This window comes from Centruroides vittatus, unplaced genomic scaffold (genome assembly GCF_030686945.1).
Source record: "Centruroides vittatus isolate TY-2023 unplaced genomic scaffold, ASM3068694v2 scaffold_1015, whole genome shotgun sequence".
Classification (NCBI taxonomy): Eukaryota; Metazoa; Arthropoda; class Arachnida; order Scorpiones; family Buthidae; genus Centruroides; species Centruroides vittatus.
Window position 1 is genome coordinate 5,191,049 of NW_027122666.1, and position 27,296 is coordinate 5,218,344.

The 27,296-nt window shown below is 28.6% G+C and overlaps 2 protein-coding genes and 1 long non-coding RNA gene across 5 annotated transcripts in view; 2 read left to right on the forward strand and 1 right to left on the reverse strand.

Moving 5' to 3' along the window:
* LOC136986347 (maternal embryonic leucine zipper kinase-like) overlaps positions 1-27,296 on the reverse strand; it is a 261,268-nt gene that overhangs the window by 23,931 nt on the left and 210,041 nt on the right. Inside the window, exons 1-6 of one of the 3 annotated variants that reach the window (XM_067283855.1) lie at positions 12,664-12,741; positions 10,791-10,886; positions 6,019-6,104; positions 5,831-5,947; positions 5,557-5,700; positions 1,009-1,077 (exon numbers count right to left, since the gene is read on the reverse strand). In XM_067283855.1, coding sequence (XP_067139956.1) covers positions 1,009-1,077; positions 5,557-5,700; positions 5,831-5,947; positions 6,019-6,104; positions 10,791-10,854 — 480 coding nt within the window. In that variant the 5' untranslated portion in view covers positions 10,855-10,886; positions 12,664-12,741. Of the gene's footprint in view, positions 1-1,008; positions 1,078-5,556; positions 5,701-5,830; positions 5,948-6,018; positions 6,105-10,790; positions 10,891-12,663; positions 12,742-27,296 lie in introns of those variants that run through there. The other 2 variants (XM_067283856.1, XM_067283857.1) reach the window with 2 other exon arrangements.
* On the forward strand, positions 14,411-18,113 carry LOC136986240 (uncharacterized). The gene is made up of 3 exons (XR_010882451.1): positions 14,411-14,570; positions 16,663-17,153; positions 17,228-18,113. It is a non-coding gene; the product is annotated as an uncharacterized lncRNA (long non-coding RNA).
* Positions 23,887-27,296, forward strand: part of LOC136986301 (putative leucine-rich repeat-containing protein DDB_G0290503) — a 39,257-nt gene continuing 35,847 nt past the window's right edge. The window contains exon 1 of the mRNA XM_067283799.1: positions 23,887-24,084. The gene's annotated coding sequence lies outside the window, so the exon portion shown is untranslated. The remainder of the gene's footprint in view (positions 24,085-27,296) is intronic.

Below are 27,296 nucleotides of genomic sequence, written 5' to 3' on the forward strand. Positions count from 1 at the left end.
AAATTTCAACATACAACTCTCCATTGTAATTATTTTTTATTCATTATATAAGTTGTAATTTTTGTTTTTTATGTTTACATACAATGACATCATGAAAGTTACAGCCTAAGAATGATAAAAATGTTAAATCTGCCCATATTTAGGTATTATGATATTTGCTAAACATCCACATATTATTACACTGTAACATCATAGCAAAGTCAAAGCACAACTATTTTCTCTCAAATCTATAATACTGACATTTAAATATCAGTAAATACAGTTTTGCACACACACATTATATAACTTTTAGTTAGATTTCTGGCTTAACGCAGACTGATTAAAAATGAATGATTCCTGTGACCATATTTATATTTATAATGTCAACTTCATGATAAAAGTTTGAAAATATCAATGACATTTAATCTAAAGCAACCATTTAAGTATTTCATTCATGCAGAACTGATTAGTCCTTATACTTACCAATTTTCACAATCAATTATAAATCAGGTATTGTAAAATTGAAAAAAATAAAAATCATCATTTAGTAGTGAAAATTTAGCAAGTTGTTTTAGTAATGAAAATTAAATAAAAGTGCTCATTCAAATAAGATAAAAGAAAAAAAATAATAGTAAATTCATTGAATATATAAAGACTGTTGTGGAAAACATACTTTCATTATGATTAGTGAAAATTATTTTCCTAGAAAAAATGACAAAGCATTTGTAAAGTTAAAGTGAAATATATGTTCTGGATATCATTTATTATTTGTAACTGTCTAAGTAATAAACAATAAATTTTATAATGGAAAATGTATCTTAAACAGATATATAAAGGATTGAAACATTTTACTGCATTGAATTAGTTAAATCTAGGATGAATGTGATGCTTTTGAATAATAATGTTTAAGAAAAATTAAGTGTTAAATAAGAAACCATATCATAATTAGTAATTTAATAAAACATTTTCAAAATTATGTATAACATACAACATACAACTTTAAATAAATTGTGAAAAAAATCTGCTTACTTTTGGTCTTGCACATAATCCAAAATCAATCAATTTTAAATTCTGATCTTCATCCAAAAGAAGATTTTCCTTTAATAATGATAATAATATTCAACAAAAAAGCATATAAATATGTGGATACTTTATAATCTTTAAGTATTAAAAATATCCCTTACAAATTATATTTTGATATTGTAAAAAGAAATAATATCAATAACAAAAAATATTTGCATTTATAACATAATAATGTATAATATTTTTTATATTAATATACAAGGACTATTCTGAAATCAACATCTGATGGCTAGGAAAGAAAGCCACAAACATAGGAAAAGGTTTATTATATACAAAATTTAAATACATGTGTAAACCACATTTCCACATTGTTGCCACCCAAAATCAGGCATGTCACATTATGGCAAAGGCTTTTGTAATCCCTTGTCAAAAAATACCACTACCAGGTTACCTAGCTGGTTGTTGACCCCTTCCATGAGATCCTTGGTTTCAAAATGCTAGGTAGTCACAGCCAGACCTTCATCTGGCTGAAGATGACAGTCATTTGGTATCAAATCCAGGCTATAAGGGAGTGGTCAAAAATCTCCCTGGTAAACTCTTGAGTAAAGTCTTTGTGCAAACTGCAGTGTATGAGGCAGCAGATTATCATGCAGGAAAGCAATACCCTTGGTGAGCATTCCACATCTTATCTGTTATTTTGGATTGATCTTCATAGCATCTTCAGTATTTTATATTATTAATAATTGTTTATGTTATTGTTGTACTTGGTGCCATAAATTACATCACTAAAATTTCATTTCAATCCCAGAAGATTATGGCCATCATTTTTCAGTTTGAAAGTGTTAGTTGGAAATTCTTGGATTGTTTGAGAATGTGTATGCACCCACTGTTTTGATTGTTTCTTTGTCTCTGCATTCAGAAATAGAATCCGTATCTCATCCCTAGTTATGATCCTGTCAAGAAATTCATCTCTTCTGGCAGTGCAAAAGAAACAAAGCTAAACCCATTCTTTGATGCTTTGTGAACATCAATCAGTTGTTTTGGTATCCACTGGGCACAGAACTTGTGATAGCCACAATCAAGCATTCTTGTCCACACTTCTTGGGCACTTATTGCTGAATTTCCTGCACAAATCCCTCACAGAACTGCCACTCAGTGTTATCACTGCAGACATGACACAATTGAAACAATTGATCGTGGCAACATTGTGTCTTCTGGTTGTAGAAAACCTATCATATCACATACCTCAGAGCTGGCAGGAATGGCAATGATAGGATCCACATTTACTCAATAGCTACTTTTGCACAAATAAAAAAACTGGAAAATTAGATATCGTTCAGTAATACTCATATTAACATCTATTAATTCTATATACAATGTGACATATTGCTATGGTAACCAGTTTATTTTTACCAGTCAATTGGAAATGGATTTTGGAATAGCCCTCATATAATATACTACATATTGATATTATACTATACAACTGTTCTACATGGTAATATAATTATAAGTTAAAATTTAACCCTTTATATAAAATATTAGTTGATAAGAAAGTCACGTAAAAATTTTCATTTAAACTAAATGCTTCACATAAATCTAAAATAATTTTGACAAAAATTTACATAATTTTTAGATTCCTCTGTAAAAATTATTTTCTTCTCTCATTAAAATTAGTAAAATTCTAACAATAAAAAATTTTAAAGTTTAGTATTACATTAAATATATCAACATCTTCCCCTAACATACCTTTATACACACCTGCTTATTAAAATCATGGATATTGTCATCAGTTGCCTAACATTATCAGACTTAGAATATCCAAAACAAATGTTTACAATACACTTACTTTAATCAAAAGTTTCAGTTACATAGTTATAAATTTTAGGTAAACAGGTCTTTTAAACAGTCAATATGTGACTGATAACATCTTTTAATGATTATGGGTTATCTGTCTTAACCAAGCTTTAAACATTACTGTTAATTGTTTTAATCATTAGGCTTGATGTAATTTAAATTGATAGCTTACTTCAATTAAAAAAACTGAAGCAAAAACATGTGAGTGAACGTGTGAGGTCACATAACTGAAAATGGGGTTGTCACATGATAGTAAATCCTATAAGAGACTGCTCACATGGGATGACAGACTTTTTCTGACATGACTTGGGTTTTTATTTTTGCATAGGTCACAAGTATCCTTATGGGGACTTGGGGTAAGCAAACAGAGAGGAAATTTGAGAGGCAACATGGAAGTAATTAACTCAACAGCATTAAGACAAAACACATTTATTTACAACTATTACTCTAACATACATGAATAACTAACTAATAAATACACTAGTCTATCAATTAACTTACAAGAATTGAAAGATTATAATTGGTAATACTTGATAATATTTACCTGGGGTCTCAATAAACAGTCTTTCATAGTCATCCTGGGAGTTTTTAGAGTCTTTCTTGGTGTGTAATGTTCTTATAACTCCTTAGAAGTAATTGATCACAAAAAGAGGGTACTAAATAATCTAGCAAACAAGAGCTAAATGAGGAACCTTTCTGAGGTGAAACAGGAAGGATGAAAAGATATGGAAACTCTGAGGCAGACAAGAAGTTGAGAGTTTGCTCTTCCATCCTTTCTTTTATATTTTTCCTTTCATAAGTGTATCAATACTTGATCAAATTTGGCAAGATCATATATGGCTTTTAACTGTCATCCAATCCTAAATTTTAATAAGAACTTCCTTGGATGAGTAGTGAGCTTAGGAAGATGTGTCACAGTAGAAGAAAAGTTAGAAGTTGATAAAAATTCATTAACTGCCTTTATAAAATTTATGAATTTATGCTTAATTAATATTGTCACAAATATTAAAATTCATAATTCCATAAATTATTAGAAGGCAACCTGGGTCATTGCAAACGTATGAGCATAATTCAGTTATTCTGCTTTCAATGCACTAAAGGACAATAGGGAACATTTCAAAAACAGAAACATGAAGGTATTGTGGAAGACTTCAAATCAATGATTTTCTGTAGAAACAAAATGTTCATGCCAATAGTCCAATGATGAAAAAGTCAGCTAAAAAGTCAAATTGCAATATATCAAAGCAACAAATACAACATACTTCAACAGACCTCCATCTTGACAGTTGTCATAAATTCAACATAGTATATACAATTGAAAATACAATTCCAGATGATGAAAGAGGTCATGTGATTACTATGAAAACATCATACTGTGAAACTTTTTTTATGCTATGATAGCTATAAACAGTAATCAATGCCAATAATGACAAAAACAAAGTGCACTTTATATTTAATAAAACAATTTACCAGCTATTATGAAATGTATTATAGAGAATATAAAGTTTGTACAGTTATATGACTGTCAGTACAGTTGCTTAGTTTTGTTTCAACTGAATGTGCCTTGCACACACTAATGATATTTGTTCCATAAAGCATTCATAATAGACAACTTTGAATAGTCTTGCTATGTATGTTGTGGGATTATAAATTGAGTTATATGTAGTTGGTTGTCTCAATAGAACAATAAATTCAAGAAAGCACTTAACAAGATGGACAATGCTGATTTATAATTACTGAACAACAGAAATCTATAAACTGCCAACTTGCTTCAAAAATTTTGTCCTAATAAATCTAAAAGCTGATGAAAGATACCTGTTTTATCATGTCACACTGAACCATTCCATGAGCTACAAACATGCAACAATTGGATTTAAATAAAAAAATAACATGTTTTATGCTGTTCAAATATGTCATAAATGGTAAACAGAAACTTTTGGTATTGGGAAAAACATTAAGTCTCAATATTTTAAGTAGCTAAGAATAAAACAATTAAAAATTATACTAATAAAAACTCATAGATAAATTTTGAAATTACGAAATAGCTGATGAATTGCTACATAAAATTATAATAAATGTCAAGAAACATTTCTTGTCAATTATTTGGGACATTCTCATTGAAAAACATCCCATTTGAAACATGTCTTTCAACACCACATCTTTGGGGCAGTTAATAGACATAGAAATCATGAAGAATTTACCGATGTATAGGCATCTCTTGATTAATGCAGTTAATTAATCCCTCCATGCTACTGCATATATCAAAATTGCATTAATCAAATATGGTATTTATGTTAAGAAAAGATAGCTGTTGAAGCCACGTTAATTAAAACTTCTGCATATATACAGGAATTGCTGCAATTAATCTTGAATGTTAATCAAATTCCACATTAAGCAAGAGATACCTATATTGCAAAAAATTGGTAAAATATATCATAGAAGCAATTATTGTTTAATACATATATAAATTAAAATTATATTTAGCATAGTTTTTTTATCTGTATCATTTGTTTCAGAATTCATTTAAACATTTATTTTGAATGTTTTAAACTATCATTTTTTAATCTACAGATTTTTACTATTGGATATTCTACCTATAGTGTTTCGTAATGATGTATTTAATTATAATAATATTGATAAATTACTAATAAGAATTTGTACTGTAAAATTTTATCATTTTAAATAATGAAATATTCTTACAGGTTTGAGGTCCCTATGAGCATAACCTTCATTATGAATATAAGCAATGGCAGAAACAATTTGGCGAAAGAAATGCCTTGCTTCTTTTTCTCCTAACTTATCTTTTTCTACTATATAATCAAACAACTCTCCACCTGGACAATACTGAAAGTTTTAAAAAAATATATTTAGAATATACAATTTTTTGACAAAATGATTTATTTCTTAAAAAAAAAAAAAAAAACAAGAATATTCAATTCAGCATACATAAGTACAGTATATTCAAACAACTTACCTCTAAAATAAGAAATATTTCATTTTGTGTTTCTATTACTTCATACAATTTGCAAATATGCTGATGACTGAGATCTTTCAGTGCTTTGATTTCTAACTTTACACGAGGCAGATCCTCCTTTTATAGAATTTTATTATTTATTTCTTAAAATGTTTTGAATATAATTAAGAATAAAATATTAAATTTACCCCAAGAGACTTTTTGTCCATAATTTTAATAGCGACTTTCTCTCCTGTTAAAACATGTATTGCTAATTTAACTTTTGCAAAGCCTCCTGTAAAACAAAATATAATAATAAAATTGCAATAGTTAAAAGTATACTCCTTTTAAAATAAGAATAAGTTTGAATCTAATTATATAAATAAAACAAATTTTTTATTCTGTCACTTTGTAAGTAATTATGTAATACTGATATTTTATATATTAACAAATAGCATAGATTGAAGTTGTCAGAGATATCTATTTAAAAATAAAAAGAAATGCTATATTTCAGAATTAAATTTTGTTAAATTATTTAAAATCTGAAGATCAAAAATATCATTTTTAGGGATAATACTTACATAATTAAATTTTATTTATTCTGTCGTCCATAAACGATGTCACATCCCACAAGGAGAAAGGTAGTTCAGAATGTTACAACAGTATGACAAGGGAAGAGGAGAGGAATTGTTCTTGTAATGTCATGTTTTACAATCAGTAGCATACAAACATTTTTAACACAATATGTCACATTCTAAACATATTCTTTAAAAATTTAGTTTTTATATTTAAATTTGTATAAAAGCAGTAAAAGATAGCAAAAATTAAATGTGTATTATACAGTTACTTTACTATGTCTGGTAATAAAATCTGTTATGGCCACAATAAAGTTATTGGTGCAATTTCTGTGACTATAATAATTTGGAATTTACTTTATCACTATTTAAATATGTAAATAGTAAAAATTTATATTCTCACTATTTGTATGTTACAAATAACTCATCAGTCATTTTTTTACAAGTCTGAAGTCAAATGAATTTTAAGATAAGTAATGTTATGAAATTGTTGTGCTGTGATATGAAGTCACAGGTTGCCTTTGTTTCAAAGATCTGTTGAATTAAGCAAGGTAATTTTGTATATACATGACACTTCAATATCATCAGGGCACAGAACTGAGATAAAGCACCCTACTGTATTTACAAGTTAAGAAATTATTTACCATGTTAGACTTGTTACAAATGTTTGATTTTTTGAAAAATTCAGTTTTTTTCAAATGTCATCAATGAAAAAAGAAGTGTAGAGAAGCTATAATTGAAGTTTTCTAAACCTGTAGACTGCAGTGCCTCTTGTGGATTGAAGGAAAAAATTTTGAATTTGACTTTCAATAGTCCATCCCAACAAATTCACTTCACTACTGCTTACAGAGTTCAACTTTTTAAAATTACTTTTCACTAAATGCTTTTGGACTTTTTTATGTATCATCAGAGTTAGTTTGGTTTGAATTGTTCTAACTTCTATACAGTGAAGAGATCAGGAAGGGAGAGATTTTAAAGCATTTCAAAAACTGACATTTATAAAAGTGGTTAGAATAATTCAAACCAAATCAACTCTGATGATGGACAAATCACTTAGTGGAAAATAGTTTTAAAAAGTTGAACAATGGTAAACAGTTGTAAAAAGTAAACTTTCGAATTTGTTTGGAATATTTTATTCAGGAATGTAATGCAGAAAACGTTAAGTGAATAGACGTTGACAGAATAGACATGACAAGACAAAGTGAAACAATTGTTCTATTGTTACAGCACATAATGGAGGAAAGAAGTTGATGAAAAAACTTTGTTTTTACTAGCACAACTTTATTTAAAACAAAAAGAATACTGTATGGCAGAACATTTCCTCATGTTTTGAGAGGTGACGATCAACTCGTAAAAACTACATCTGGTTCCCAAACCTTTTCTCTTTCTACTATACCTAACTATACTATACTGTAAACACTTCCTCTTCTGAGAAGTTGCAAATATAGTCATCACAAAAGCATTCCTATGGCCACATGTCCAACTTCCCTGTTGTGTCAATTGAGAGCACCTTACAAACCCTTGAGAGTGAAATAATTTGCAAGCAAGTTGTAGTGAAAATAAATTCTGTAATTCAATTCAATTCAATAATACTATAAATAAATCATTTTATGTTAATATCCATTACATATTGCAGTGTATTTATGTTTGTAATAATTCAGGCTTTATTGCAGGTCATAATAATAAGGATTTTCAGAGAGCTGACAATTCCCAAAAATAACATTATTTGTGTGGGAGGCTTTGTCATAATGTGACAATGAATGACAAAGATACAAGAGAATTAACAATGCGGAATTTTAGTGTAATATCATTTTTGAATGGTCCATTACAATTCTAAATAATTTACCAACATGTTTTAAAAATTGATTCTATTACATTAATTTACCAAAATATTTTAAAAATTACTATAAAAAATGATTATGAGGAAAAAATGTTGGATTGAAAATGACTATAATCTGAAAATTAAAAAAGATACTATTAACAATCTTTTCTATTTTTCCTTGTTATATGTACTATGTTGCTATATGTAAATGAACAGTTACTAAACTTTTTCTTATTATGTTACATATTACAGTAGAAAATAATTTAAAACTCCCTAACTTAAAAGTCAAAATTTACAAAAGATATATGCATAAAAATTTTCAGATGCAGTAAACAGAAGAATCTGCTAAATCATTACACTGCAACTGCAAAACTATTAAAATAAATTTGACAATGAGAAATAACATGGGAGATATAATAGTGTCATTCTATATAATTTGTGTCATATATTTAATTCTTGGTGCTTAAGAAAAAAATTAATAGAATTATTTATAGTACTCAACATGAACAGAATGTAAGTTATATTTAAATAAAGGAATTGTTTGAAAAATTTTTCTAAAAGTAATAAAATTTATTCTTAACTTAAATCACACCATCAACTTTAGTAATAGTTCTATATCATTTAAAATAAAACTATGACATCGTGCAATTTTGTTGTATCGCGATAGACTCGCAATAGAATTGAGACAGAGCTGGAAAAAAAAGAGGTAATCCTTGCAGCTAATGGTCGTGGAAGGTGAACTCTGGAAGGTGAACTCGCACTTGCCACCAAAAGACAAGCTATCCTTGTACTTGTCAGTCACAGGAGAGTTTATTCTTGTATCTGCCAGCCATGGGAGACACAGTTCTTGCACTTGCTGAAATGGAAATGCAATCCAAGAACAAAGTAATTGTTACTGTTTGCATTGTTCTTGTGTTTTACTCATTTTTTTGCACCTATTTCTCATTAGGCACACGCAATGCTAATTCTATTTTTGACCCCTAGGCATAAATACCATTAGGCATGCTCACTTGCATCAGACAGCATGGACATTGTTACTTTAATACCTCTGTATGTTGAAAACGAAGTTATGGACTCCTGTTTTTTTCACTTAAATGGACCCTTTATTATATTTTTGGATTCCTCATCGCAATTAATGAAAAATGGCAAAGTTTTATCAAAATCAGCCCATTAAATTTTGAGAACAAACGCAATTCTATAAGCCCGTAGAAGGCATGCTAGCAAACATCGCACAACATCGTTGCAACATCACACACACTTGTGCTATGACATAGCTCAAATACAAAGCCATAAACCTCCCACTTTTTTATTATGTTTTTAAATTCCTCATTGCAATTAATGGAAAATGACAAAGGTTAATCAAAATTGATCAAACAGATTTTGAGAATGAACACAATTCTGTAAGCCTCATAGAAGAGGATTTACTAGCGCTGCACCTCAATAAACCTGTGATCACAATGAAGATTTTCACGTGAAAGATTTTCAGTTGTCAAGTAGAGATGTTAGCAACTATTACAAGTATTAACACAAAAATCTACATCATTTTTAAAATCAAATATTCTAATCATAGAAAACTGTAATTACAAAATACTTCAAATTCACCATTTCTGTATTTCTTATCTATTATTATTTGTTCAGATAGATATCAATTTAGGATTTACTTTTTATGTTTTGCATTAACTATTTTTTGTAGTCACATGGATTGGATTGAATTGATTAATCAATATAAAATTTTATTTTATATTGATTATTTAGTTTCCAATTATACTCTAATAAAAAATTTTTATTATTTTGGCTAATTAAAGTCATGTATTAATTTTAGCTATAAATAAATAAATAAAAAATTGTTCCATAGAATTTAATAAAACTGTGTTCTGTATAATTATTCAAATTATCTTCTTGTAATAATTATAACTTTAAGTTATTAAAATTCTGAAATAAAGACAAATAACAAAGCCACTTCATCCAAAAAAGAAAACAAAAAATAAAACAATAGCATAGTTTTAATGTATATATTTAATTGTTTGAATAAACTATATAAATATAGAAATAACATATTATAGTGGATTAATAATATTGCAAGACTTGTAATTCCATGATTTTCATCACCGAAAGAAAATTATTATTATTGTAGTTGAAGCATTGTAATAATAGGATATAAGTAAACCAAAGAAAAAAATTAATGTTGGGGTAAGTAAGATGTTATCTGTTGTCTTTTGGTGTATTCTATATCACTTTTTTTCTCTAATTAATACTAAAACTTGGAATGTATAAATTGTGAAAGAAAACAGAATAAAATGGCAATGGATTTCATGTCATAATGTTCACAGACTATATGTATGAATTAAAATCTCTAGATAACAAAGTGTATTTTTGAAGGGTTTTAATAAGGTAAGTTATTAATGTACTGAAAAAATTTATTTACAGTAACAACAGAATGTAAATCAACAAATAAAAATAAAAAATGACTTTACTAATAATATTCAATTTCAGTTATGATAATTATTAGTTTCCTTTATTTCAAATAACATGTACAAAAAAAATTAAGATAAAATTACATCCAAAAATAATAATTTTAACTTACCTGAACCAATCGTTTCCTTTAAAATGTATTTATTTTCTAGAACAGAATATCTACTTAAAGGCATCCTCTGTTTTTCTCTCTTACCAAATATAAAATCTACCTGTATTAAAATAATATTTTAATTAATTTCCAAAAATTTTTTTAAATCTGCAATCTGAACTTTTTGAAAGTTAACAATTATTGCACTTAATAAAATGTTAATCATCAGAGATTTTGATTACTCAACCATTTTAAATAAATTGAATAAAAATATAATAAATTAATTGCTAATTAAATTTGTATTAATTCAATAACTAATTTAGTTAGTATAGCTGAAAATGCAATTATTTTTTTAAATAATTTATAAGTTGAAGCATCAACTTCTGACAAATAATCAAAAATTGTAATGACATGCAGCTTTTGTGAAACAACAATTGTTCTAACATTTGTGTTTATAAAATATACTGTTTTTAAGCTTTATATTTAACTCCATCAAAATATTTCTGTATATAAAATAAGTATTTTTAAATACAAATAATTCTGAAAATGCTTAAAAATTATATCTTAACATTCAGTGAAACTGTAAATCATTAACAAAATCTCAGTTTATAATAAAATTTATTAAAATCATCTCTCTTTCACGATATGACAATTCAATATTGTAATGTAGTTATTATGCAACTTTTCATTTTAGTAAAAATATTTAATAAATATTTTTAGTTGGCTTAATTCCTTTTTCCTGTATAGTTTGTTTTATTGGTAATATATTTTTATATAAATTTTATTAATTTGGAATGATTCAATTTAGTACAGAAAAATTTCATACTATAATAACGTAATTCCAAGTAAAGATTATATTCTCTATGATATGTTACGGGTCCAATGGATATCTAATATTTTTTCAAGAGGAAAGGTCATAGAAGGAATGTAGAAGTAATTTTAATAATAAATAATTTTATGGAATTTAGTAAACCTGTAGCTATTTTCTTTCAAAAAAAAATAAAAAAAATTTATGATCATTATATTAATAAAATTTACCATTAAAATTTAGTATTTCTTAATATTTTCTACTCAAAATTATACAGTAATTATTACATCTTTTAAATAAATTAAATAACCACAGTGATTAAGTTATCCATTACTTATTTGCAAAATGATGTATTTTTCTATAATTTATGTATAATTTTTGTACTACAGATATCAAATATTTGTAAATAGAATCTAATTTCTGAATGAATTAAATCAAAGTTCATTACTTAACATGTACAGTACATACTATAACTACTATAAAAATAAGTTTAGAATTATAATCAAGTTTTACTCGTATCCTTTGATCTCTATTTTGCAAATATTTTAAACATTTAAACTCAAATAATATAGCAAGACAAGCTTCAGCAAAGCAGTAAATACTAAAATAATGGAATTATAACTGTATAAAATAAAAACAATAATGTTTTTATTAATAAATATTGCTTTTCCTATGTTTATAGGAGAAAGAACAAATTAAAAGCAAAATTAATGTTTATTGTCTACATTTAAATTTAATAATCTCCAAGATTAGCTGATAAAGTCTGACATAAGTAATCTAATTGATACATTAAAATAATAATAAATAATATAAGTTTTATCACATGTAGATTGATGTTAAATTTAACGAATAAATAATAATAATAATAATAATAATAATAATACACAAAGTGTCATGAATAAGTGAAAATAACAATATAAGTGGAAATTAACTGTTATGATAAACAATTGTAAAGAAAGTTGAAGATACAACTCATCAAAATATTATCTATAGATATAAATCTATATTTATATGAAAAATAACATGTATATTGACTATAAATTAACTTTAATACAACACATAAAACAATAATTTCAACTTCCACACACTTACACTTATCAAGTAATCAATTTCTTTTCGATTAATCAGATTTTAAATTTGAAAACTGAGCGTAAAAATCACGTGGTTGGCAGACGTATTTTGATTGGCCTAACAAAATTAAAACAATTAGTACATTTTGTCTTAAATTTATTATATTATTTCATTTAAGTAATTTCCATAAGATATTTTTAAACTATAAGTAGTATATACTGTAAAAGTTATATTTAAAATATTTGAGAATTTATAGTAATTTGCTAGAGGGCAGGTCGTTAATTCGTCAGATTCGAGTATTACGTGTTTTAAAATTTTTTCTTTGTTTCTTTATTAAGTAAAATAATATACCCGGTATTTTATTTAAATTTGAAAAATAATAAATATATTTTACATTTAATAAAATATTTAACAAAATTTTACTTGTAACATTATAACCAACCAATCCCGGACGGCCGGATGGCCGAGCGGTCAAGGTGGCAGCCTACCGCTCTGGGGGACCCGGGATCGAAACCGAACGGGTCGAATAATCCCCAGGAATTTTTCGGGGGGTGGTCCGTTCGGATATGTCGAGCCCCGTCCCTCACCACCCGGTCGCCTCATTGTGGGCCTGGCCAAACCCATAATGGGCCTACTAAAAGAGGCCCTCTTAGTGCCCACAGGGCGGAAAGAGTTAAAAGAAAAAAAAAAAAAAACCAACCAATCCCGAAGTATATTACCGACTAGCACCGTTCAGAAGACTTAACACGTTCAGAACAGTTGGATATTTTTCTGTTGAACGCGTTCTGTTGTAGCGGTATTTCCGAACATGCTGAATGTTTTAACGTCACGGTTAAAATCAGAATTCAATTAGCCATCCGGACGTCGAGGCCGGATAGCCGAGAGGTCGAGGTGGTAGCCAAACCGCTCTGGGGGACTCGGCATCGAATCCGGACGGGTCGAAAAAGCGCCTAGAATTTTTCTGGAGATGGTCTGTCTGGATATGTTGGGCCACGTTCTTCACCACTCGACCGCCCCATGGTGGGCTTGGCCTAACCCATAACGGGCTTGCTAAAGGAGGCCCTCTTAGTGCCCACAAAGTGAAAACAGCTTAAAAAAAAAAATACAATTCATTTACGATGCCTTTGGATACCTGTATATTAATCAAAGATGTCTGCTTCCATATAGCAAGTGAAGCATATATAATTTATTAAGACACGCATTACAGTATTAAGCTACTCAGAAATATTTATTAGCGACTAAATACAGATGTAAGAAAAATAAAACTTAAAAATATTCAATAAAATATATTAAGTTTCTAGAAACGAGCAGAAGTTTCTGAATCGCCACGGGCCAATCCCCCAAAATTCCCATTATGAGTTCGATAACACCAGCAAGGGATGTATTAGGAAGGACCAACCCCAAACAATTTCTGAGATTCGTCGACCCATCCGGATTAAAGTGGTAACCTACCGCTTTGGGGTCGGGATCCCAAAGCGGTAGGCTACCACCTAACCAATGGGCTGTTCGTAGCGTTCTATCATCAATTTTGGTGAACTCGCCAGATGAATCAGACAAATCTTTAAATTGTCTGATCCGTGTGGCAATCGTTAAATCAAATTCTGATGAATATAAAATAAATTGCAATTTTTGAGAGTTTATAAAATTTACTCCATATTACGTAATTTATAAGGTTTATTATTCTATCAGTTGTAGGCCCTGTCTTATTAAGTGTATAAAGTGGATTTCCGTCAAAAATCAACTTAATATAACAAAGAATAACATTGCTGAGCTTTATTGTACGCATTTCATTGTTGAAAAACGTTAGTTCAGACGTTGGAAATTAATGGAGGTGAGATTTCAATGAATTCGCTAGCAGGATGTTTGGTGTCTAGTGCAGAGAAGGCGCCGAATATACACGACCGAACTAAGAATTGCTAAAGGTATTTTTATCATGTTACTTTCTTAACATTAAATGTAATAAGTAAGCAGGCGTTAAAACAATTTTAAAAAATTCGAGATTGTTAATATTTTATATCTTTATAATGTAATGCTATTGTATATTTTTGGAATTTTCCATCAAATTGAATATTTCAGATTAATTTATCAAATAAATTCGTATGGCTAGACAGAGGGGTTAAAAATAAAGTTAAAACGTTAAAAATATTAATAACAATTAAAAGAATTAAATTTGGATATAAAAATCTTTTTTAATATAATAAACACGAGAAAATGACTTTTTCAATATCAGATAATGTTGTGCTAAGTGATGCTAATTACAGTAGAGAGTCGTTAATCCGAATCAATTGGGGACTGGGGTTGTTTGGATTAGTGATTTGTTCGGATAACCGATTATGGACGAAAAAATATATTAACCTGTCCGATGTTCAAATTTTTCTCCATTGCGTGTCGCTTCGTGTTTGAATTTTTCTCCGTTGCGTGTCGCTTCGTGTTGAATTTTTGTCGATTTTAAGCCTAACGAAAATTTTTATAATAATAATCGAGGCTATTGTATCGTTCAAAATTATTTCTTTATTTTGTACAAACAAAATAAATATATTGAAAAATATAAAAACATGAAAATTATAAAAAATATAATTATAATTAAAACATGCCAGGACAAAATTCATACTTTACAATATTAAATTCACAGAAGCAATCACAAAATCTTTGTGTCTTCTTTTAACGTCCTTTTCGCACTCGGGAAATAACTGTCTTTACGGCGGAGTCGACCTTCTTTTGTAGGCTACTCTTCCGCCTCAATGTGTGAAACACGGTTAAAAATAAATTAAATTTAATGATTGTGCCAAAAGCCTTGGGGATATTTTAAACCGTGTTTTACATATTGAGGCGGAAGAGTAGCCTACAAAAGAAGGTCGACTCCGCCGTAAAGACAGTTATTTCCCGAGTGCGAAAAGGACGTTAAAAGAAGACACAAAGATTTTGTGATTGCTTCTGTGAATTTAATATTGTAAAGTATGAAAATTATACTTTAGAAGTAAATGTACTATCCAAAACGTTCGATTCAGCATGACACAGTCCGACTGAAAATCGTTCAGATAACCGGTGATTCGGATAACCGGGGTTCGGATTAACGACTCTCTACTGTATTTGACATTGATATAATTTTTTGAATTAATATTTACGATCAGCTGGAAAAGGTTAAAAAATTATACATAACATCGCACGTTTGAAGTAGCAATTTAATGCATTCGACGTAACGCGTGATACATTTACTCACACGTCATATTTATCTAACAATTATTTCCAATTGTTATTTTTCTATTATTCAATAATAGAATTTCTCCAGAAACTCCGACTTTTATTTATTATATTTCCATGCTATTTTGAATCGGAACGTGTCGAAAAGGTAAGTATCACTTCTTTTTTTGATCTAGGTGATTCAAATAAAACAAATTTCCTACTTGAAACATTTTCATTACTTAGATTAACGATTATTATACCAATTATTGTTGAATTAAATTACTTATATTGATTTATAAATTGTTTATTTAACCTCGAATCCTTTAAGGTTAAGTGAGCAATTATCAAAAGAACCATTTAAGTAATATATCAGTAGTTTATGGAGAGGAATACGTTTGTATCTGACATAGGGGAGCAAGTCTTTGATGACGTAAGAATGCACCAAACGTTTATTTTTCTTCCCATTCATTACAAAATTTGTGGGGATGGCTGCAATATATTATTATAATATTTTTTAAAAATCATATATATCACGAATCCTTCACATTTCGACAAGAATTTATATTTTAAAATGCTTATAGTAGTTCATTTGCCAGCTTGTAGCTGTCACAATAAATGAAATATTAGAAATAATCCTGTATACTGTATTTGCAAATGATTTTAACTTCTGGTTTCAGATAATTATGAGGAAGGACTGATTCCTGATTTCTGAGAAGTGGTAATGATAGGGAAGACGATAGAAAAAGGAAAATTTTTGTTAGTGTAATTCTTTAAACGGTCCATGATCCATTTAGAATATCTTAATTTTAATTATGATCTTTTATATTTCAGCAAACGAAGACAAGATGCAAAATAAGCAGATATTAGACAAATTGGAAGCAAAAATCAATCAAGTGATTAATTTTAGAATTTTATTCTTGCTTTATGTATTAAAGGACGAGGATTGAAATCGAAGATTTCTAAATTTAGAATTTAGGTAAGTGTTTAATCTATTTAGAATATTTCAATATTAATCGTGTTTCTTTTGTTTTTATGTTTCAGAGAGCATGGAAAGAAATTCAAAATCACTCGATGTTGAACATGTTGCAAAGGACTGCAATAGAAAATCAGTGAACGGCAGAAAAAGCGAAATGATTTGCGTAAATAAATTCGATCGATGTTAAATTGAGAATTTTCATTAACGGAAATTAATGCAGGGGTCAAGTTATTTCTTTTAACATATTGTACGAAGCATAAAATTTGATATACACAGAAGTTACATTCCGGAATCTGTAAGTGGTGTTTCGTATTTGAACATCAACACGCAATATGAGATACATAAAGTAAGTGAAAGAGATCATACTTTTATTTTTTCCATAAAGAATCTATTCCTTAATAAACGTCGTAATCGATACAGAAACTAAAATTATGTTGTGATACATAAGCGAGATTTTATTGTTCTAAGCAGAAAACTTCATGATATTAACTTAAAAGTCAAATAGAACATGAAAAGGAATATTATCATCATTAATGTCACCACACATTAAAGACACAGCATATCTTTTAACTATCATGCATTTATTTATTTCTGAAAGTATTTAATTTTTTCACGTAAGCATTAAATTTGATATGTATTTATATGACTTGTCTTTATTTATTTTATAAATATTTAATTTCAAATATTTGATAAGAATATCATCTGGATTGTTTTGTGTTAAGATAGAAGTTTTTTCGACATTTCTTTCACATAATACAAGAAGGAAGGATCGAGATAAGTCTTTTCTATACCTTTTCTGTACCTTCAATATTTAGGATAATTAACGGGTTGAAACGTTATAGGTTCTTTTAAAAAATTTAATAATTACATAAGCTTAGATTGTTTAGTATTAGTATTATAATTTGACAAATCAATATGCTTTATATATTCTTTTATAATAATAACATCTCTCAAGTTATTCTCTTGGGAAAGTCGGAAAGCAGGCCTATAGAATCAATATATTCTCATACTATGATTAATATCAATGAAACAGTTAATATAAATAAACTCACTTGATATGTAACTGAATATATAAATGACTATGGATAAGAGAAATTATCTCTCAAAATTAGTAACAATTATCCCAATGCTGTATACCATAATATAAACATATTGTATATGCAAGTTAAGTGTTTAAAAATTGTATTCAATGTGCTAAGTCAGGGTTTGAGAAAAGGGTTTAAAGAAATATGGTAATAAAAGTTTAAACACTGGAGAGCTTTAATAGGAGAAATCTAAGATATGCAAGGAGAACTTGGTTTCAAGATGTCAAGTAGCTAAAATAAAAGCAAGTGTTAGGAAAAGTAAATAAGGAGTTCCGGAGACGCCAAATCAAGAACAAAGAAAGACTTATCCAGTGAAGAAATCAACTTATCACACAAGACATTTGGGACATCTTGGGATTAATCTCTATTGTCTGAAACCATGTTATCTACTGTTCATACGCTGAAAAGTTTTATTGACAAGTTTACGTAAAAACGGAGAAAACCGAAATAAGCCAATAATTCTGACATGTAAATTGCCCTTTATATATTATTTAAAAAATATATGGATAAGTATTAGTTTTAAAAGATAAATTTATTAAATAAGACAACGGTTCTATTATGAAATATTGTATAAAATATTAAATATTCCGCAATATTATTTATAATTTTTGCTGTCATTCCAACATAACTGATAGCTTTAGCAATTGGAAATTCATTAAAATAACAACAAAAAGCTCTTCGTGCATAACGTCAAGCATTACAAAAGTTTTACAAAAAAGTCTATTTAAATCTATTTCGTTACCACTTGACTCCAAATTCCGGTTTTTATAATTCTACTTATTTTGCTTCTGAATGTAATAATTTATAAATAAATTACGGAAGCCTAAGGCTTTGAGATTTCCTGCATACATAAGCAGTCGGTCAACTGATGTTCAGCCTGAAATCAATTAAAAGGAATTGATGAAGGAAATTTCCATGAAATACGGTGAATTCTGAAAATTATTAGGAATGATAAAATTATTATTGAAGAAGTAGAGAGGAGATATCACACCATTCCATGACTTCTCAGGACTGTTCAAGAGCGCAAAACAAAATTTGCAGGCCATGTTCTAATATGACAATAAAACTTTAAACACTGGAGAGTTTTAATAGGAGAAATATAAGAAGGGCAAGGATAACTTGGTTTTAACATGTCAAAGTTTGTGCTAGCATTCTTAAATACCAAGTAGCTAAAAGAAAAGCAAGTGATAGAAAAAACTGGCGTTTTATGGTGATCAACCTTCGTGACGGAGAGGGAACAGTATAGTACACGATGATGAAATAAGCAGCAACTTGTCGATATTATTTATTATAATTATATAGTATATAGTTACATATGTTTAATAATTATATATTTTAATCTATAAATATGTTATGAATTATTTACATTTTTAAAGTATTCTTTTATTCGTTGCTATATTTAATTTAAAATGGCAAATATATTGAGAATCATTTTTCAAAAAAAAAAAAACACTTTATTTTGATATAGTATTTTTATTAAACGAAAAACAAGTAACACCAAAAATCTTCTTACATAATTTTTACGAAAAGGTACAAACAGCAATCAGTGATATGCATCCAATGGTGAATCAACTGAACCACATACGCAAATGTCCCTTCTAGAAAATGAAAAATAATCGATTTAATAGCGAGGTTGAGGCCGAAGTATTCAACGCGAAAACGTGTACGTCTGACGTTCGGCGTCGCTTTCCTGTAAGCCTAGAAGTTTGACAATGGCGTTTGGAAAGTCAGTGGAAGTCGACATTCCAAAGGCCATTGCCAAACTTCTAGGCTTACAGGAAAGCGGCGCCGAACGTCAGACGTACACGTTTTCGCGTTGAAAACTTCGGCCTCAACCTCGCTAATCTCGATTCACAAAACGGATAGTCTCCTCGAATGATTTCAGTGTATTGAATAAATCGAATAGCAACGAATATCCAGTTTTATTCTCTGATTGCTATTCTGTCAAGCAATCAGGGTCAGTTTCTGGAAATCAAAAAACTACCACAAAATGGGTGTCGCCTTGACGTGGCTTTGTGGCTTAATGTGTGAAAATCTTATCGAAGTTTTTCAGATAATATTTTCCACAGACTAAGTACACCCGACAGAAATTTCAAAAGGATTTTAATATAACTTTTGCCAAGCAGTGATTGTCACTTTCTTTAAACCCACTGAGAAACACGAAGCGTTAAATGTGTTGAATATATCGTGCTTTATATAGAGGAAATGTTGTACCTTGAATACTATAATGTACCATATCTTGAAACATTTTCAGATTAATACTTCTATCGGAAAACAGTCGAAATGTCTGGTAACAATGAAGGAATGTAATGACGAAATTTGAATAACATTGTTGTGTCATCAAATTTTTAGGCGGGGAACCAATATTTTGTAGACGCAATTGTGGTCAAAAGATTTTTTTTTATTTGTTCGTAAAATTCTGATGCTGATACGTAAGTTTCTTAAAATGAAAAAATCGGTGGTATTACTTCGCGGATTAACTGGAGGTAAACTGTAAATTCTGTAATGTAATCTCATTAATTAGAGACAACAGTTTACTTTTCTTTGCTATTACACTTTTTTTTTTTTTGTTTTTTAAACGTACAAGCGCCTGTACCTAGTTAAATCATATGAAGCCTAGTTACAGACGAAAATGCCAAGCAGTAAATCAGGTATTAAGTCGCCAAAAATAGATACAGAAAGTATAAAAAAAGGTCACTGAAGCCGTCACAGGTTTCTAGTGTTGATGGTGTTATGGCCAAGCTGTGAAAGTGGTAGCCTATTGCTCTGGGGACCCGGGGTCGATCCGGATGGGTCGAACAATCCCCAGGAATTTTTCGGGAGGTGGTCTAACCGGATATGTAGGAACCCGTTCTTAGCCATTCCGCGCCCCATTGGGGTCTTTTTTTTAATAAACAGGTGCAAGTGTATGTATAGTACGTATCCAGTACCGCTTAGCACAACTAGGTGGCAAACTACATACAGTTTTTTTTTGTATAAAAGAAATGTTAAATGCGCGTAATAGTAAATGAATGGTATGGGCGAGAGTGGACTCTATCACTGCTCGCAACGCGTGGGACTTAACACAGGCCACAATAAAGGGCTGAATAGCTTTTCAGAAAACCGACAATGTTTAGTATAATATTTGCACTATAGTCTGTTTGAAATATAAGTCTATAAGAGTTTTGAAGGATTTGTAGATTTCTTTGATTCTTTCACTTGCCGGAGAATACTTTTATTAGGCCTACATGGTCAATCTATATGTTTGTAGCCTAAAATTTTTTGTAAGTCCTTCCTTTGTTTTTCGACTATAGGGCAGTCGAACAGGTAGTGGTCGCTTCCATTGGTTTTGTCACAAATAGAGCACTTATCACTGTCAGTACTTTTGAGCCTGTGTAAGTAGCTTTAAAAGCGACCATGGTTTGTTATAAATTGGGTTGTATTGTGATAAGTTTCGAGCCTAAGTTATAAGTTATTAGTTTTAAGGTAGTTAAGTAGTTTTCGAGTTTTTCTAGATAGCATGTTCATCTAGTTTTGAAAACACTGGGGCCAGGAGCTCATGTAATGCTTCAAGATGTAATTGGTAGCAAATTTTCAATTTTTGGATTTTTATCTTTTTTCAAATGGCCGATTACATTAAAGGAAATGGCTATATTACAGGCCGCATAAACAGACGAACACAAAATATTATGTCTGTAATGTTCCAATAATGAAATTTTATTTATATTCATAAAATTTATGCTATTAAAATCTGAATGGAGGATCACGAAATAAATGACGTATAAAAATGAGTCCAAAAAATTTGGAAACATTGCCTTGCAATATATTCTGTGTATAAAAATAGTATAAAAATTAAAAGTTTAAAACCAATTCTTTTCACCTGATGTAATTGCTGAAATTAAAGTTTAAACGGTTTAGGATTTGAGTCTGATGTAAATTTTAGCTGGGACTAGTTGGGAAATATAACAACAATAAATATAAAATAATAATAATAATAATAATAATAATAATAATAATAAAAGGTATAATTTCTAAACAAAAAGTGTAATTAAAATATCTTAAAATGGCTTTCAAAAGCTACATTTAAAATACAGTAGAGAGTCGAAAATCGGAATCAATTGAGGACTGGGGTTGTTCCGATTACCCATTATGTACGAAAAAATACATTAACCTGTCCGATGTTCAAATTTTTCTCCATTGCGTGTCGCTTCGTGTTGAATTTTTCTCCGTTGCGTGTCGCTTCGCGTTGAATTTTCGTCGATTTTAAGCCTAACGAAAATTTTTATAATAATAATCGAGGCTATCGTATCGTTAAAAATTATTTCTTTATTTTGTACAAACAAAATAAATATATTGAAGAATATAAAAACATGAAAATTATACTTTAGAAGTAAATCTAGTATCAAAAACGTTCGATTCAGCACGACACAGTCCGACTGAAAATCGTTCCGATTACCGGCCATTCCGATTACCGGCGTTCTGATTAACGACTCTCTACTGTAGTAATTTACTTAAATCTAGGAATCAAGTTCGTGTCAAATAATTAATAGGCACACAATCTTATAACACAAACGATGAACTAACGAAATTATGACCCAGAGATTTATTTTTGACACGTTTTGAGTACTATGGAATAGCAACAGCAATTACAAGTTATAGATAGTGGCGATTAATAAATCACTTACTGTAGTCAGGGGCGGATCTATGTTTTTTGGCGCCTAGGGCTTATTGAAGTTCAGTGGGCTCCATTTTTTGTTAATACAACTAATACTATAAATTATCGTTATTATTATGTTATTAATATTAACTATTTTTTACTACAAGATAAGTGCGCATTGTTAATGAAACAGTATTAAAAATTTATGATAATAATTCGATTTTTGTGGGCCCTTGACGCTTCGGGGCCCAGAGCTTAAGTCCTATTAGTCCCTATGTAGATCCGCCCCTGACTATAGTTTTAAACAACGGTTAAATCGCGACTCAATAGTGCTTAGAAAGTTCGACTTTTGGCCAAAGTTTTCATAGTTGTACAGGAGGGTCTAATGATGTGTTCACTTGTTTATAATCGATCAGCGCCGCCGTAACTTATCCGTTACAATTCCCAGACACGCACCTGTTATCAAAGAGTTGACCGTTACGATTTGACCGTTACGAGATTGACGGTTGCGATTTGCGCTGATCGATTATAAACAAGTGAACACATCATTAGACCCTCCTGTACTCCATTGTTTGCCGCCGGCACCTGTAAATTTTTTAAAAACTCCTTCCGCCATGTGGACACTAAGAGGGCCTCTTTTAACAAGCCCAGTATGGGTTCGGCCAGGTCCACGATGGGCCGCCTAGTGGCGAGGGACCGGGCAAGACCTATCCGGACGGATCACCCCCCCCGAAAAATTCCTAGGGATTTTCGACCCGTCCAGATTCGATCGGAACTTGTGAATATAAAGGGACCAGTCATACAGTCGCTTCTAGAAATTTTCCGATTTCCGGATGGCCGTCCATGCTTTAATTGTTTATTAGTAGATGCTGATTATGATTATTTTAATTAAATTGGCAAATTATATCTCATTTTTGCGGCTTTAAATGTATCAATATTATGTGAAATTGTACGCAACAAACTATTTGTGCTAAACGTAAAGCGATAGAATGATTTAATAATATATTTAAATTAATATGAATGGAAATATTGTTTGCATTTTCATCTATTACCGTAATTATAATTGTAATAAAAATAACAATAAATTGTTGGTAAATATATCAAGTTACCAATCTAATTGTTTTAATTTCAAGGTCTCGATTTATATCTACCAGGTGGCGATATTATTACACAATACAAAAGTATATAATGGAAAACTCGAATGCGATTGGAAAATGAATAAAATGTCGCATTCAAAAATAAATTAAAAATAGAAGATATTAAAATTAATTTTAAAATATTCTAGACGTTAAATATGATTAAATTAAATTCCTTATCGGTTTAAATATTTATCGAATAGGAAACGCAGTTAGATCCCAGTGCAATTTCCATAATCGTGTAGGATTAACTACAGAAGACTGAGCATGCGCACACTAGTCGTTCAAAAGATGGCGGCAGTTCGAGAGAGCAGCTGGCTGTTTCCGGTCGTCATTTAAATGATGGATAAAGAAGCATTCTTTTATTAGAGTCGACGTCAGTCAACATGAGATATGGAAGAATCTCGTAAAGTTTTAAAAGTGAGTATTTATGTTTACGTAGTTCTTTATCTTTGTTTTTGTTTGTGATGATCACCTGTGCAGGTATAAAGGCACAAGAAGAATTGGAACATATCCATTGACTGGAACAGGAGACCTAAATTTTGTCTCTGTTTCTCTTATTTTCATAGCATTATTAACCTAGAATATTGTGAAATATGTGGAAGATACTCCTAAAATATTTACCAAAATTTAATTTTCATGTAATTAACTGTCAAAGAGCTTTCTTTCTTGTGATTTAATACTGCCGACATAATACACTTTATATGGAGATAAAATTTAAATTCTGTGTCTTGTTCGGAAGATATTGAGTGTAGAATTACATTTTTAAGCTTTCAAATATTGAAATACACTTGAAAATATCTGTCTTAAAATGCTTGTGAGTATAATAAATCCCTTTTTATTCTAAAGTTCAATGTAGTACTATTTAAATAGGTAGAAGAGTATGTGAAAGCAATTAGAGCAACAAATGCTTCTTTAGAATTTCAATTGTTCTAGCTTATAATAATGTGGAGCCGTAACTATTTAAAATAATAATAATATGCTTGATTGAAGCTTGCTGTACTAAAAAAACTGTTTTTTAAACCATATTTTTTCTTTAGTTTATATTGTGAGTGTCTTTTATCTTCATTTATGTTTATCTTCTAAGTATTGTATTTATATATTGTTTTTAATGATTGATAAAAATTTTGGTTTGAATTCTTTTCTTTTATAATAAAAATTTTATTTTGAATAAATATATTTAAAACTTGAATGTGAAGCTACTAAATTTGGATGAGATCAATTTTGAGTGAAAATGTCTGAGTTATCTGATCTTAAATATATATTTTTGGTGTTTTTTGGTATATTTTTTGCTTTTTCACCAAATTTATATATAAAATAATAATTTTATTTATGTAGTTTGGATTAATATATTTTTAATAAATCATACTTCACTAATAACTAATTAAGAAAAGTACTTGCTTTCATTTACTAATTTACATTAAAGGTTATTAATATATGAATTTTTAATGTAGTCACTTAAGATTGTAATTTTAATTAGAAAACAATAAAATTGTTTCCTCAATAATGTATAATGGTTTTTTTTTTTTTCATTCATTAAACATATTGATAAGTGATTTAATTCTCAGCTGTTAGATAACTTTTTTCTTTTTAATTTGCATAACATAGAAGTACTGAATCTATTTTACATAATGATACAAATTAACAACATTAATTTTTATGATTTTATATAAAATTTTATTAAAAACTTCATTGAAATTTAAATAAACAAAATTACTTAAACTTCTACTGTGCTTTTATTCATATAAACAATAAAAGCATTATTTTGAAACTTTTTTTATTTTTTTTATTTGATGCAAGATGTAATACTGAAATGGATATGTAAGTTTACAAAATACCTGTAAGAAAAACTTAATTTCAAAATCCAAAATTTTATTTTTAGAATAAGAAGCTAAAAATTTTTCAGTGATTTATTTAATTATTCATTATAAATTTTATTGACAAAAATGTTAGTCAGTATAGTCCATAAAACTTGATTTTAATTAAATTTCATTGTATAAAAAGAAAATGATTACTTTTAATTTTAGAATTAAATATATTTTACAGAAGTGTAACAATTTTTTAAATTATCTTTGTCTACAAAATTTTTAAACATCCTTAAATTTTTAATGCTGTTTGTTTTCTTTTAGTGATTTTAGTTTGATAATTTTTAAAAATTTACTCACCAATGTTTTTGTAAAATTTCCTAAATTACACATGTACCAGTATAATTCTATAATGGATGTACAATTCTTTTGATTTCCAGCTTATGGTTGATTACATAAAACCTTGAATATGAATAGCATTCTTTTATTTATTCTTTAAATTTTTTTATGTACAGTATTAAAAGAAGATAATAAATGTCAGGATTACTATTATAATAAATTTCAGATATCATTATCTAAAATTAAATTAGCAGTTACCAGAAATATTTAAAAAATTTTATTAAAAGTTTTCCTGATTTAATTTCTTTTCACTTTAAATTATATATATGAAATTTTCATTATTATTGTTAAAAGAAACATTTACAGAATTTTTTTTTTATTGAAGAACGATCCCAAAAAAAATTTTTCTGAACTAAGTTTGAGTAATTTTTCAAAATGTTGTTTTAATATTTTTGTGGTGAATTATTATTAAAATAACTATTTAAAAAAATCTATTGTAATTTCCTTTTATACATGCTTAAAATTAAACATTTAATTTTAAACATGTATAAAATGTGTGTTAAATGTTATATAGATTTGTAGTTATTTTCAAGGTATTTTAAAAAATTGTTGCATTTATTTTAATATCCACAAGATAATGTGTACAATGCTGAAAAATAGAACAAAGAGCAGTTGTGAATACCATCTGCACAAGGGTAATAAAAAATCTTTTTAGTTAGTTTTTAAAATTTGTTTGTATTTATCAGATACTCTAGAAACATTTAAATATGCTATTATACGTAAATGTAAATTTGATTAAATTTATGAATAATAGTTTTTTAAATTTAAAAGTATTTTTTACTTATTTGGATTTTTTAAAATTTTGTTATATCAGTAAATGTGTTAAGATTATGATTTTCTTAATTCTTTTTATATGTACAGTACAATTAAATTCCTAATCATAAGTTATTATCAGGGAAAAAGCTAAAATATGAAATGTACACGTTTTTCAAGGACAATTATTCTTTCTTTTTATTAAATTTAGCCAATTTAAATCAAATGAAGCCACAGACTAAATATACCTCTTTATTATATTGTGATTGTAGGTTGGATAAGAAGTGTTAAAGTTGAATCTTGATATCCTGCTGTTTTTTTAAAATACAATTATTTTAATTAACTATCATTATATTTATTAATGTACAAGTACTTGATTTCATTACAATATACAGAATATATTGTTAGGAACAATACTGCTGCAGTTTAAGCGCATACCTCCTGCAATGTGATAAAATATTTGCTTTCAAAACATGACTAATATTCTTTTATATAGACTAGATTTTATTTCTGTAGAACACGTGATGTTTAGTCAACAGTAATATATCAAATTTAATACGCAGGTTGCATTACAACCTGTCTGGTATTGATCACAGTAAAATAAGGCGCATATATATCTATATTTTCTTGTTATAGATAAAATTTAAAAAAAAATCTACTGGATGATACAAGCTG